Genomic DNA, 13874 nt, shown 5'->3' on the forward strand with positions numbered 1-13874 from the left:
ATCTCCCCTTGGGGATTTGGGGGACGAGAGAGTGTAGCGGAAGGAGGTTCACGCGGGGGTTGGGGAAAGTTTGGATCAGGGTAATGAGGTGGATGGATTCCCCTGAATGAATCGGGGGGGGGGGGGTAGTAGAAGGGATAAACAGGGAAGGGAGGAGGGGGAGGGTACATGTGATAAGGGTATTCCTGGTATCCATAAGACTGCTGGTGAGAAGGAGGCACTGTGCGCGTCCTTTTGGGAGGGGGAAGAGAAGGAGTTGTGGACTGGCGTGGAACCGGGGATGGAGAGCGGCGGCGGCGCCCGCTGGAGTGTGCCGAGGCGCTGGGCTGAGCCGGGGATGGTGACTCATCCGGTTCCGGGGATTGGGGAGGGCTGAGTGAAGGAGGAGGTGAATTTTGAGAGGGCAGGAGGGGCGGGGGGGAGAGAGAAGTGTCTGGAGGAGGCTGGGTTACAGCTCCATGTGGGGAGCTAAGAGCTCGAGAGGAGGGAGATGGGAGGGGTCTTCCATGTGGAGGAGGGAAGGGAGCGGTTCCTGGAGCTGCAAAGTGGAACCGGGGAGAAAAGGCACAGTCTGCAATACAGGGGGACTCAAGGGCTGTGTGCCAGTGAGTTGCCGTCCCTTTTTTTGTTTGTTTGATTTTTCTTTCGCTTTTGAAGACCTCGTGGTCTGTTTAGCTGTTTTGGATTTCTTTTTCTGCGGCTCCACAGTGGGAGAGTCCGCTTGCTCTCTGTCCCGCCTATCCCCAACGCGTGGGGAGGGAGGCTGGGAGGTAACTTGAACAGGGGAGGATTGAGAAGGGGCGGGAGGAGCTTGCGGGGCCAGGGCCTGCTTGTATAGGAGAGCTTTTAGTCTGGCATCTCTGCCTTTGCGAGCTCTGGACGTGAAGCTAAGGCAAATCTCGCAAGTCTGGAGATTGTGGGTCTCTCCTAGACATAAAAGGCATTTAGAGTGTTTGTCTGCCTCGGGGAGATTGGCCCCGCAGGAGGAGCAGTTTTTAAAACAGAGGGAAGACATCTAGCCTGATTTAGAATGGTCGTCAGCCGGTCCGTGGTCGAAGGAAGGAGAGGTCTGGTAGTCGAGGGAGAATCCTGGGTCAAAAAGCCAACAGAGTCCAAAAAAGAGAAGGAGAAGTCCTGACGATGCTGCCTGTTTGGCGTGGAAAAAGGAACTACCTCTCAGACGCCCGCGGGGGCTGATATACCGGGGGGGCGGAGAGTGGGCGGGGCTTATGTTTATTCTTTAAATAATCATTTAAAAATTCATTAAAAATTCTAGAAGTTCCGGATTGCTGCGCATGCGCACAGGAGAACCCATAGGTGTGCATTTCACGGAAGACACGAAGAAAAAATGCAGGGCATCAGAATGGCAAGTCTTCTTAATCCCCCAAATGGATAGGTGCTGCATAACCACACCCATGCATGTGGGCCACAGCCAACAAAGGCCATATGTTCAACAGCTATAAAAGGCTGTTGAACCCAGATATAAAGGCACAGAACTCCACATGGCTAAGGTCCTAAATAGCCCAGAAATACTTCGGCACAAATATTAAGATACACATCGTAAATGGGCATTTGCCAGTTTGTTTTGTGTGCTTATCTGTTAATTCTTGACTAATAGTACCCATGAATTCCATAATGGTTTTAAAGTATTTTCAAAACAGCTTTTAGTGGATTGCTTTCTGAATACATTTTTATACATATGTCTATATACATTTAGAAATGACATTATAGGGGGGTTTTTGTTCTTGTTTTATGCCCTCAAGTAATTTCTGTCCTAGGCTAACCATATCATGGAGTTTCCTTGGAATAATCTGTTCAAAGGTAAGTTGTCATTGCCTTCTTGAGACTGAGTGAGCACAATTTGTCCAAAACCATCTTGTAGGTTTCTCTGTTCCAGGGTTCTAGTCCAACATCTGGCCTATGGCACTACACTGGTTCTTGTTTCAAGAGGCACTAGGGCATTCCAAGCCCTGAAGAGAGGCAGAAAGTGGGGGGAAATTCCCCTCATGCTTCCAAAAGGTTTTTTTGGTGGGTGAACACTTTTTTTCATTCTGAGGGCAATGATGGGGACTACAAAGACGGTGCTCTCCTTGTTGTAAGCAGGACAAATCTCGGAGAACGTTATTCTATAATAGAGACATACATACCTTAAACAAGTCATACAGTTCTTCCAACTCTTCTGGAACAATGGAAACATCTGGGATGACCACTCTGAGCTGAGAAAAAGGGAAGGAAACCAAAAATAAAGTGACACTACTGCAGGTGCATCACTTTTCTTTTGCTCTGCTTTTCACTTTCTCTGGCCCGTTGTTTTATCAGTGGCTTAGCAACACCTATTTTCTTATTGCCCAGAAAGAGCTCAACGTTTTCATTCTCGTATTGCAAGATGTCTTGATAACCCTAAATGTTTCGTGTTCCACTACTTGCTGGAATAAAAGGACTACAAAGCAGAGTTGTAAAGTTAACCAGCCCAGAGCCCCACATTTCTTCCTGTTGTGGGACAAACATTTCACCATTTGGAAAACTCGAGAATGGCACAAGAAAATATGGAAACAGCCGATATCGAGCACCTTAACGTCGCTCTTTTCAGCTTCAAGATTCATATGGGTGTGTGACATTAATATTTATTTATTTATTGTTTGCATCCCGCTTTCTCTCTCAAAGCGGCGTATATATAGTAAAACCAATACAAGTCAATTTAAACCCCGCAAATACACAAACATTAAAATATAATTAAGTATTAAAAGTATTAAAAGTAAACAGTTCAGGTCCTTAAAACTGATTAAGAAACTATTCATAGCTAAAACCACAGCTCCCTTTAACCTGATCTTAAAAATCTCCTCCTTCAAAAGTCTGTCTGAATAAAAGGGCCATCGCTTGCAGCCAGGAGGGAGGGGGCCATTCTGGCTTCCCTAGGAAGAAGGGAGTTTCATAGCTGAGGGAAAGCCACTGAGAAAGAAGGCTCTATCTCTCCTCACCAATTGAGCTTGAAATGGAGGTGGGACCGAGAGAAGGCACTCTCCTGAAGATCTCAGGGCCCAAGCAGGTTCATACAAAGAGATGCAATCAGCCAAATAGCCTAAACCTGAGACGTCTACGGCTTTAAATGTCACAACCATCATTAACTTTACTTACTGGTTCTATTAGTAAGGTTCTACACAGGATGGGGAAGCTGGTGTTTATAGCTCATGTCTGGCATGGTTATAAAATAATTTTGAAACATTTTGGATTTCCACATCACTCACCACATTTTGTTTTGTGGTTTCTTCATGGCTCTGGAGGACACGGATCCTGTGCTTGTAGCGCATGCACTCAATCTGCTCCACAGAATAGTCTCCAAATTTCTAGAATACAGGAATGACTTATTACTTTAGTCGTAAAGTGCACCTCAGGCAATGTAATTAAACCAGAAACTATAGTATGTCTGTCACTGAGTCCTTTCACTCTCACTCCAAAATCTGGTTTCAAACTCATTAACTGCTGTTTTCATAATTACCTCATAAGAATCCCGAATCAGATCTGCTATCTCTGTTGTGGGACAGGGTTCCAGATCATCGCTGAAAAAGGCATGCTGGTTCCCGATCAGTGGCAAAGGACTTTCCTCATTCTTAACATGATCCAAAAACCTGTAAGAAATGCATATTCAGATCCACAAGGCAACACCCAATGTTGTGCACACACATTTGCCCTTGTGCAATGGGACTCTCCCACTAAGGCCCCATTTCCTCTTCCCTAAATTTAATACAGAGATTTCCCCAAAACTATAGAGCAGACTTTTTTTCGTGTCAGGAGCAACTTGAGAAACTGCAAGTTGCTTCTGGTGTGAGAGAACTGGCCATCTGCAAGGACGTTGCCCACAGGACACCTGGATGTTTTATCACCTTGTGGGAGGCTTCTCTCATGTAGCCGGATGAGAAGCTGGAGTGACAGACACCTCACCCTGCTCCCCAGATTTGAACTGCTGACCGCCCTGCCAGCACAAGGGTTTAACATGTTGTACCACCAGGACCTCCTATAGAGCAGATGGGGAGGGTGCTATAGAGAGCAGAACTAGCACCCTTTCTTCCACTGAGAGAAACTTCTGGATTCCTCCCTCCATCTGTTCTTACATTGCATTACTTGGCTTTTGGTATTTCTCATTTCTTTAAAACAATTCTTACTGAAGCAAACTGGTTCTCTAATAGGAAGTTGCTTCAAAAATAATAGAGTGGGACCTTGCTATCTAGTATCTGCTGATGTTTAGTTTCAGGACTCCTGATTGATAGCAAAATCTGTGGATGCCCAAGTCCTATTATATACAATGGCAGAATAATAATGGGTATCCCTAATATAAAATGACAAAATCAAGGTTTGCTTTGGTGATTTAAAAAACACTTATTTTCAAGTCACTGAGTGGTTGAATCAGTGGACACAGAGTCCATCGATATGAAGAGCTGACTGTAAATGTTTTTTTGTAAACTGATGCTCCTTGGTCCAAGGAGAAACAAAATAACAGTGGATTATCTGGTTTCTAGAAAGTACAGTTATAGAAATGCACAGCCTTTTGTCATTACATAAGTTTTATTTTTTATGTCATTTAATTAATATTCAATAATCCAATTAGCAACGGTTTAGAACAGGGGTCCACAAACTAAGTTCAGTGGATCAAATTTGATCCTTCAAGGTCATTTACCCAGCTCCTGCCCTACATTTTAGACTTAGGGTTACCCTATGTCTGAAATGACTTGAAGGCACACAACAGCAACAATTCTAATTAATGATCTGATCAGCCCAAAACAGGCCCACATTTCTCATGGAAATACTGGTAAGTTTATGTTGGTTAAAATTGCTCTTCATTTTAAATACTGTATTGTTCTTTCATGGTATTTTCACACTACAAATAAGATATGTGCAGTATGCATAGGAATTCGTTCATGTTTTTTTCAAACTATAGTCCGGTTCCCCAACAGTCTGAGGGACCGCGAATTGGCCCCCGGCATAAAAGGTTTGAGGACCTTGGTTTAGACTGTTCGTATTGAAAAATACCTGCTAAGGATCATCAAGGCGTGCCCATCATCTTTGCTGTTGCATAGCTCCTCCGCATTGGCTTCAAGAATAGCCAAACCAAACTGGAAAATGGCTTTGATCCCATCAAAGAAGAAACAGTCTACAATATTAACAGCACTTTCTAGAGGCATGATACTAAGAAACAGAGTGAGAAACCAAGATAGAGAAACAGAAGCCAGTGTGGAAAGGTCTTTTAGATGTTCAGCAAGTTCTGGTAGCCGTTCTTTGATGAGCTCTTCAAACACAGACTGGTCTACCTGAGCACCTGAAAACCAAAGGTCGTCACATTAGGCAAGACTAATATATTTGCAACGTTAACTTTCCAATCAAATACAGTTTGCAATTTAAGGCAATCTAATTCATCAATCATTATCTAACATGAAGTAGATTATTGTATGAAGCCTCATCTCCCTTCCCACAGCTCACAATGCCTAGTATTTCAGACTTTTTACATTAAAAAACGCAGAAGGGTGTTTTTTGCAACACTGTGATATAATAAACCTGCTAATTCAATATAAGAAGCACTAGAAAACAAATATTTGGGGGGGAAGGACAATGATCAAAACGAAGTGTCACTGAAGAGTTGGCACAGCACACTATTACTGATGCAACGCACCAGGTAATCTCAACCATGAAAAATCTGTGATGGAGCTGTTCTTTAACTGTCCACTACAAAAAATCCAAGTGAGGAAAAACTTCATTTGAAACAGTGCTAATGTTCCTGAATTCACCTCATTGATATACAGAATATTGTATAGCGAGAGATATGAGAGAAATAATGAGAAGGAAACCCACCTATCACTCGGTGATTAAAGTAATCTGGAAGCATCCTCTCGCACACAGCAACAAGCAACCAAAAGGCTTCTTCTTCTTTGGCATACAGCAACAAGGCAGAGGTCAAGATATTCATGGACTGTTCGGTAAAAAATGAAACAAACCCCACAATTTAGTTGTAACAAGACATCCTAAGACTTTTAATGGTTTAATTTATTTAGCACTAGGGATGGTTCCACACAGCATCTTAATGAAAGTGCAATCGAGTTTTTAAAATGCGATTGGACTCGCGCTGAAGTCCACCACCCCACCCCCCGCTAGAAAGCGTGTGCTTCTGGGGGAGAAGGGTGTCCAGATGCCCTGCTGAGCTGTCTAGCAGAGCACCAGGACACAAAAGAAAACCCCATTAAAAAGCCCTACAAAAGGAAAATAGCTCACCCAGCCTCAATTTCCCCTTCTACAGATCTCTCCTGGGTCATAGCAATGGTGTGCCTGGAGAAGGGGGGGGGGGGGCTGGAGCCATTTACCCCCTCTCCCCCTTCTCCAGGTGCATCATTGGTACGACCCAGAAGAGATCCAGAGAAGGGGAAATGGGTGAGCTATTTTCTTTTTTAAAGGTTTTTTAAAGAGGGTTTGGGCGGGGTGGGAGTTGTCTTAGTTTTTTGGGCTCCAGGAGGCCAAAAGTCCCGAGACAGCTGTGTGGATTGGGACCAGAAGTCAGGCAATGCAATCTCCAGGACCAATCCATACAGCCCTGGCAACTGGAAAGACACGGATCTTCCAAAAGACCCATGTCTTTCCAACTGATGAATTACCTCGGAACAAAGCAGGGTTTTTTTGCTTTATCCCAAAACCATTTGCATTTATCTGAGGCGTCGTCTGGATGCCCCACTTAAAGAAGTAGGAGAGCAAGTGTTTTAGGGCCTGTCTGGATGGGCCCTGGGTGCCAAAATGTTTTCAGTAGTTTACAGATGCTTAAAAATGTAGATATGATTCAAGGATAAAAGGACTGAGAAGGAAGAGGAAAGCAGCACTGGAGTAGCAGCTCTCCCTCTTGCTTCTAGAAGGGGCTGGTGATCACAGTGATTGATGGTCACTCAAGGAGGAAGGAAGAGAAGTAACCATCCAGTTCCCTGCTAGACAACAGTCTGAAGAACCTAGGTGTTCTACCTGACAGGCACAAATAAAGTAAGAACTAGCACTTGGGTGCTAAAAAAAACATTAAAGTAATGACTGCTGCAAAAGATATTTCTTCCAACTCATATTCTTCCTTTTGTTGAATGACTAAGGCTATGTCTACACACAAAAAATCTATAATCACCCTGAAACTGTTGCCAGCAATCTCCATGATGAATGGGAGCATCAGGTATATCCAAGAGTTTTGAGCCTTTAATCCAACTCTCCTCTATACTCCAGAGTTTGCAGGAAACTCCAGAGCATCCTGAGACTTTCCAGCTGTCTGGACAGCTTGATGTGTTCTGTTTCTGCCCAATCTATTGTCCACACACACTGCCGCCACCACTCTTTCGCTGAACTGAGTAGCTCAGAGAAAGGGATGGGCTGTCTCAGTGTGCCCCTCCACCAAGCCCCAGTGTCCACACAGCTCCCTGTGAATGCCTGGCCATTGCAGAACAATCAGCAAAAAGAAGGGGGCCATCCTGCCCAGCCATGCCTTGCTGATTGTGTGGATGACCCCTTATGATGTCAGCAAAAGTGACGGTGACAGTAAGGCACTTGCAGTGAGCACAGTGATTAGTGAGGAGTAGCAACAGCAGCACAGATGATAAGGGGATGGACTAGTGGGGGCAAAGCGGTTTTTGGACACCAATGTGGCATCTCAATGTGGTCCCTGTGGCTGTCATCACAGTTGATTCGGGGCCAATCTGGAACATAATGCTCCAGATGGCACTTGCTGTTACAGATTGGTAATAATCAGGAACAAGTGGAATATATTTCACTTATTTTAAGAGAGTGAATTGATATTAGTCCTTGTGGCCCAGTAAAACTTCACAGAGAAACTGGAGAGATGAGGAATCAGAATGGAGCTTTTCTAACGAGCTCCCATCTATCTTAGCCAAACTGAACCCTACAATTCTTAAATAAGTGCTTTATGTACTGATAGATACTGTAACAGATTTTTTTACCTGGCAGTAGCCAATTTTAGGGTTTCTATGCGCATAAGCTGTTAGTACTCTTCTCAAGGCAGCAATGCCTGTTTCGCTCTGGAAGGCTGGGTGTTCAGGTAATGAACGGTGCAAGTCTCGCTCGATTTCCTCCGTTGCTATGCAACACATGCCCATGGACACTTCCACAAGGTTCTCATAGTAACCAGGATGGGAATACAAATCAGTCACAGCATCTAAACCAGAGGCAAATGCAAAACAGAAGACCAGTTACAAACCTGAATCTATTGAAATATAAACACATTATTTCCCCAAAGCACCTTGGTGATGATGCTGTCTCTCCTAGTACCTATGAAACTAGATTTTCCACATAGCTAATATATTCCTTAACTGAATTATACTGGAGCATGCAGCAATGTATTTTTAAGGGCAAACATTATCCAGAAGTCAGAACATCAATCTGAAATAGGGATGTAGAAGATCAAATCCTACATAGAAAAACAAGTAATTTCAGCAATTCCCCCTAAATCTGTCAGAATACAAGGGATTCTGCACAATTATTGGCTCTCCTTGTACTATTTTGTCTAGGGCATAATTGAGGAAAATTTATGTGCAGAAAAATACATGTAGTTTTTCTGTGCAAGAACATATTTATTTATTTAAAACTTTTATATCCCGATCTTCTCAACCTCCATAGAGGGACTCAGACTGGCTTACAGCAAGGATTCAATGCTAATAGTATAATCTAAAAACATCATATAATAACGAGTTAAAATATATGTCGATTAAAATTACAAATAAGCCACTAAAGAACTGTTTTCTACACAAAAAGTAATATTATATGTTGGGGATAGTCTTATTATGTGTAAAATACAAATATCAACTGCACAAAAATTACTACTTTGTGCACAAAAAGTATATCTTGTGCTCCCCGTGCATGTCTTCTGCACTGGAATTTGCAAAACTAAAAACAAACTCACAATATGTAATTTGTTCCAGTGTATTGATTTATATACAGAAGGCATACTTTTATAGAGGGGAAATGCATTTATTTACCACAAAAAAGTTTTTATACAGAAGCTCAAAAATATTGAGGATTTGCCCAGAAACTATATCAGACAAAAATATTTATAATCTTGTCTAAGGGAACTTATGCATGTGTAAGACATCAAGAAGATTTTCAAAGATGGGCAGCTGTAGTCTGCCAGGAGGTATTGAACTGTATCTCCCAGCAGCAGCATCCAGCACAGTCCAAAGCGTCATAAAAGTAATAGCCCAAAAGCATCTAAATGGGTCTCAACTGCCCATTCATGCCCCATATTAAAACCCATTTCAAAGGAATACATTTAACCACACACATGTTGTATGCCTACAACATATCTAACCACACTCAAAAACCCAGTTTGTCACAATGAAAAGGTAATAGGAAATCTTAAGCCTGTAAAGATAAGATCTTAGCAATATCCACTCAGAGTCCTTCCACACAGTCATGCAACCCAGAATATCAAGACAGAATAACCCACAATATCTGCTTTGAACTGGGTTATCTGAGTCCACACCGCCATATATTCCAGTTCAAAGCAGATAAGGTGGGATTTTATTCAGCTATGTAGAAGGGGCCCCAGTTACATGCACTACACTATTCTGAAGTATATATTTAGCTGTACAGGATAATAAATGTTATGGATAATAAATGTTATGTTACTTTTAGTCAGTTATGAATGCGTAACATCTAAGTCTTGCGACTTTTTCATATTCACAATCCCTAAGTATTCCCTTATTTAAAGGATATTTAGGGATGACTTTTCTTCTCATTTTGAAGAACAATGCAGAGGACTTTGGGTGTGTGGCTAAGCAAGAGGACTCTTTTCCTAAGTTTACACAAAAGATGGGCAGAGGAAGTGGGTGCCATTTCCTCCACCCATTCCTGCCTGGAAGGCTACATCAGCATATATTTGACACAACAGACAGATATAACCTTACTTGCAGTTGAATTTCTCCTGATTTGGGGGCATTTTTCAGAGTTTATTATGATTATGTTTATTTATACCCTGCTTTTTCTCTCCACAAAGAGGACTTATAGCGGTCTAGAGAAGGAACATTTTCTGGGGGACTGGGTGTTTTTTCTGATATGTGTGTAAACAGTGGGCTGATTTTTTTTAAAAAAAAAGCAAAACAAAGTTTGAGCGGGCTAGAGGCCTTGGGGGATGAAAACTTGTTGCATTTGTGTGTGTGGGGGGGGGGGAGCCCTCTGGAGAGTTTTCATGGGGAAAACTGTGTTTTTTTTAATGGAGGCGGTACTTTTAGGGATTCTAGGGTCCTCAATAGCCAATGAGCTTCCCCTTTGTCTACCTATTGTCTACATAGTATGAGATATATGAACTACAACTGACTTTCTACTTTTTTTCAGTGCCTTACTCATTAAAGGTTTTTCATTTGTATACGATGAAAATTAAACCATGACTCATTTCCATTTCTTGTTCTTGTTTCAAGTCCCCAAAAAGAGGATGATGGAGAACAATCACTTCTGCTTCCTTCTTTCAGTAAGTTCAATAGTGACCAAAAAGCTGTCTATTTCTCTTTTGAAAGCAATTACACAGAGTTCTCACCTGAGAAAAGGAGCCACAGTTTGCCTCGTAAAGTTTCAGGGATTCCCATAGCAACAAGTTTCCTAATTTTTTCTGTTCGAAACATACAGACCGTTCTGCCATACTCAGTAAAATGATCATTCCACAGGCTCTCTTTGACCTGTTCCCTGGACTGAAAGCCAAGAAATTCATTTTAGTTCTATCATAATTATAGAAGTCTCAATGCAAGAAAATGGTATCTCAGTAAAAAGTGTAATTTAGTGAGCAACAGCAGTCCCAAATCTTGGCAAATATGTATGCAGGTCCACTGAAATAGAAAAACTTTTGTAAATTCGCCTTTCATTTTCCACGTCTATAAGTCATTATTCAATTCAGATTCCATTATTCAATTTAAGTCATTATTCAATTCAGATTGCAAATAACAAAACAGGGCAGCTGAAATAAATGAAACATCTAGTCCTTATATTTAATGCAATGCAGGTACTTATACCCTATTTTTAATTCCAACAGAAGGTCCAGGATAGCTGGTAGAAAGTGGAAAATATTCTAAACAAATTTATCAAAATGGCAGTCAACACATTAGGGTTGAGATCCTGTTGGCAATACATGCATGTGCAAGTTCAACACATGCCAATGTATATTTTGTAGTGTTGTTGTTGTTGTTGTTGTGGAGGTTGGTATTCTTTTCCGCCCTCCATAATACCTAAAACACGGAATGATGACTGTAATCTAGTTGGAAAGTTATGTGTAAACACTGTAGTTACAATGCTATACAGCGAATCTTGTCCCAGTCCTCAATTACTGGGCAGAAGCTGGTTGAACAATGGGTTAAATCCTTGTACTGGCAGGTCAGCAGGTCGAATCTGGCAAGAGTGAATTGAGCTCCTTCTGCCAACTCTAGTTCCCCATGTGGGGACATGAGAGAAGCCTCCCACAAGGATGGGAAACCATCAAACTTCCGGGCGTTCCCTGGGCAACGTCCTTGCAGACGGCCAATTCTCTCACACCAGAAGCAACTTGCAATTTCCCAAGTAGCTCCTGACATGAAAAAGTACAATAAATTCCTCTGTTACTCAGAAGCAGCTAACTAACATTCCTATCCTCCCATTAAAATGTCCCGAGTGTCAGACAGGAGTAGGACCCCTGTCACAAGTTCTCATCATATCGTCATACAAGGCAATGGGTAGAACTGTTACCTGTTTTGCTAACCACAAGAGAACAGAACCTTGATCGCAGTGGCTGCTGCCAGGTAGGTGGGGACCAGGAGACTTTTATGGTCCCTATGTATCCCCTAAGCCAGTGGCTATGTATAGATCATGATTATGTATAGATCACGAGTGTGTAACTCTAGGTTCACCGAGACCTCTAGAGAACCCTGCCAGATTTCAAGGAATGATATCATGGGTCTGCTGCATTTGGTATAAAGACACAGGGCATTTTCCAATCTTTCCCTGATGCCCCCTTTTCGCTCTCACTAAATGGGTCTTGGGAGAGGGGGTGCTGCAGCACCTAGACTGTGAATCTGGCTGAGGTTGAATGGAGAGATGCAGTTCAGATCTTTTACAATCCAGAATGTTTACTCTACAATTCTACAGTGTCTCAAAACCTTTTCACTATGCTCTCCAGAACCTCAGTCTATATATGTCTGGGACTGGAACTGATCATGGTGTGTAGGTAATGCCTTCACTGGAACATGGGACAGGAAGACAATCTGTATACTTTTGGCAGCATCTTTGGCCTGATTTAATTCTAGAAAAGGCCTTTTCCCCCCAAACATGAAATTTGCAGAAATTACTTTTGCTTTTGGAAATCAAACTAAAAGGTGGCATCCCTAGATGCTGCAGAAGGTAAGGTGCTGAACTCACTGTTATTTTATGACCTACTTTCAATTTTTTTTACATACCATCCTAAAGTCCAGTCCATCTGCTGCAGGAGGATGAAATGCTGAACTCAGAGCCTCTGCATTCAGCAGGTGTCTATTATTCCTGTCATTTTCATCCCTGCTGTTGTTTTGAGAAGCTACTATTCCCAAGTCCCCAAATTCATAGTTGGTATGTGATGGGTGCAAATTCTGTCATAAATAAAGAAAACAGAACTGATTTGATTGCCAGTACAGTCTAGTCCCAGTAACAACTAAATACAACAAAATAGTTTAACGGCAGACAATGTATGTAATCTTGCAGGTCTCAGTAAAGTGCAGTAGGTCCGAATGAGGATTTATACAAGGCTAGGCCATAGCCCATGCCATTAACTTACTGAACAACTTCTGAAGCCCCCCTCCCCAGCCTGCTTTGTAGAGAGCATGCAAAATAACAGAAAGTTGGGCTACATCCCATCCCTAGAAGCAAAATGATGGCAGCAGTGCTGAGACCTCCAGATGATGTTGATAGAGATGAAAGGTATCAGCAGAAATGCAACCAGCTATTTTCCTGGTCTCCTTGATCTCCATCCACATGGAAATTGCCATTTTGGGAGCACAGAGTGCAGCAGAGAAAAGGTGAGTTTTGGTGGAGATATATTATAGTTATATGCTGGGGATATGCCTCCTGATATAGTGTCTCAGCCTATATTCACTTAATCCTAAGGCAACACAGCTATTAATATTTTTGTTTTAAACACAAATATTTCTTTTAATTTAAATAATATTAGTTAAATATGCCCAATGTCCAGGTTGAAAAAAGTCAAACATTTCATACCAGATCTTTGCTTTTTGAACTATGACGGAGTGCTGGATTGCTGGCCTTCACTTGTTTCAGTCTCAGAAGCAGACTCTCCACCAGGGTATCTCTATCCTTCAGGTCAATGAACTGAAAGGCTGTTTTGCTTTTGATGCTAATGATGATTGGATTGGGAAGAAGACTAGTGTCCTCCATCTTCTCAATACTGGCCACCTGTCATAATCAAATATACACAATGTATTCGTCCACAGAGAGCCAGCACGGTGTAGAAATCTGAACAATGGACTAGGACTCTGGAGAATGCGGTTCAAACCCACTTAACCATGGAAAACCATTTGATGACCTTGGGCAAATCATAAAAATGTAAAAACATGCGTAATGACTACGTAGGAGCTTGAAGAAGGTGGCTGAACTTTTTCCATCTTTCAATACATGCCACTGTTTTGGATTGCCCATTTAAACAGAGCCCCATTTGGGAAGATCAAATTGCATTTTGAGACAATAATGTGAACAAATCTTGCTGAGAAAACTCATGATAAGATCGCTATAAATTGGGAATGACTTTAAGTCACACAATAACCAATTCATCCATAACACTTGAAGACATTCTTGGTACTCATGTGCCAGAAGAGAAAATCAGAAAAGGTTGTACATTATGTATGTCA

At 42.1% G+C, this 13874-nt stretch overlaps 1 protein-coding gene across 3 annotated transcripts in view; it reads right to left on the reverse strand.

The window, feature by feature from the left end:
* TBC1D8 (TBC1 domain family member 8) overlaps positions 1-13874 on the reverse strand; it is a 60745-nt gene that overhangs the window by 8684 nt on the left and 38187 nt on the right. For all 3 annotated transcript variants that reach the window (XM_060769758.2, XM_060769756.2, XM_060769757.2), the window contains exons 7-15: positions 13228-13422; positions 12435-12602; positions 10553-10703; positions 7965-8179; positions 5842-5959; positions 5026-5311; positions 3497-3626; positions 3246-3344; positions 2148-2216 (exon numbers count right to left, since the gene is read on the reverse strand). In XM_060769758.2, coding sequence (XP_060625741.2) covers positions 2148-2216; positions 3246-3344; positions 3497-3626; positions 5026-5311; positions 5842-5959; positions 7965-8179; positions 10553-10703; positions 12435-12602; positions 13228-13422 — 1431 coding nt within the window. The remainder of the gene's footprint in view (positions 1-2147; positions 2217-3245; positions 3345-3496; positions 3627-5025; positions 5312-5841; positions 5960-7964; positions 8180-10552; positions 10704-12434; positions 12603-13227; positions 13423-13874) is intronic.

The sequence above is a fragment of the Anolis sagrei genome, chromosome 3 (assembly GCF_037176765.1).
Source record: "Anolis sagrei isolate rAnoSag1 chromosome 3, rAnoSag1.mat, whole genome shotgun sequence".
Classification (NCBI taxonomy): Eukaryota; Metazoa; Chordata; class Lepidosauria; order Squamata; family Dactyloidae; genus Anolis; species Anolis sagrei.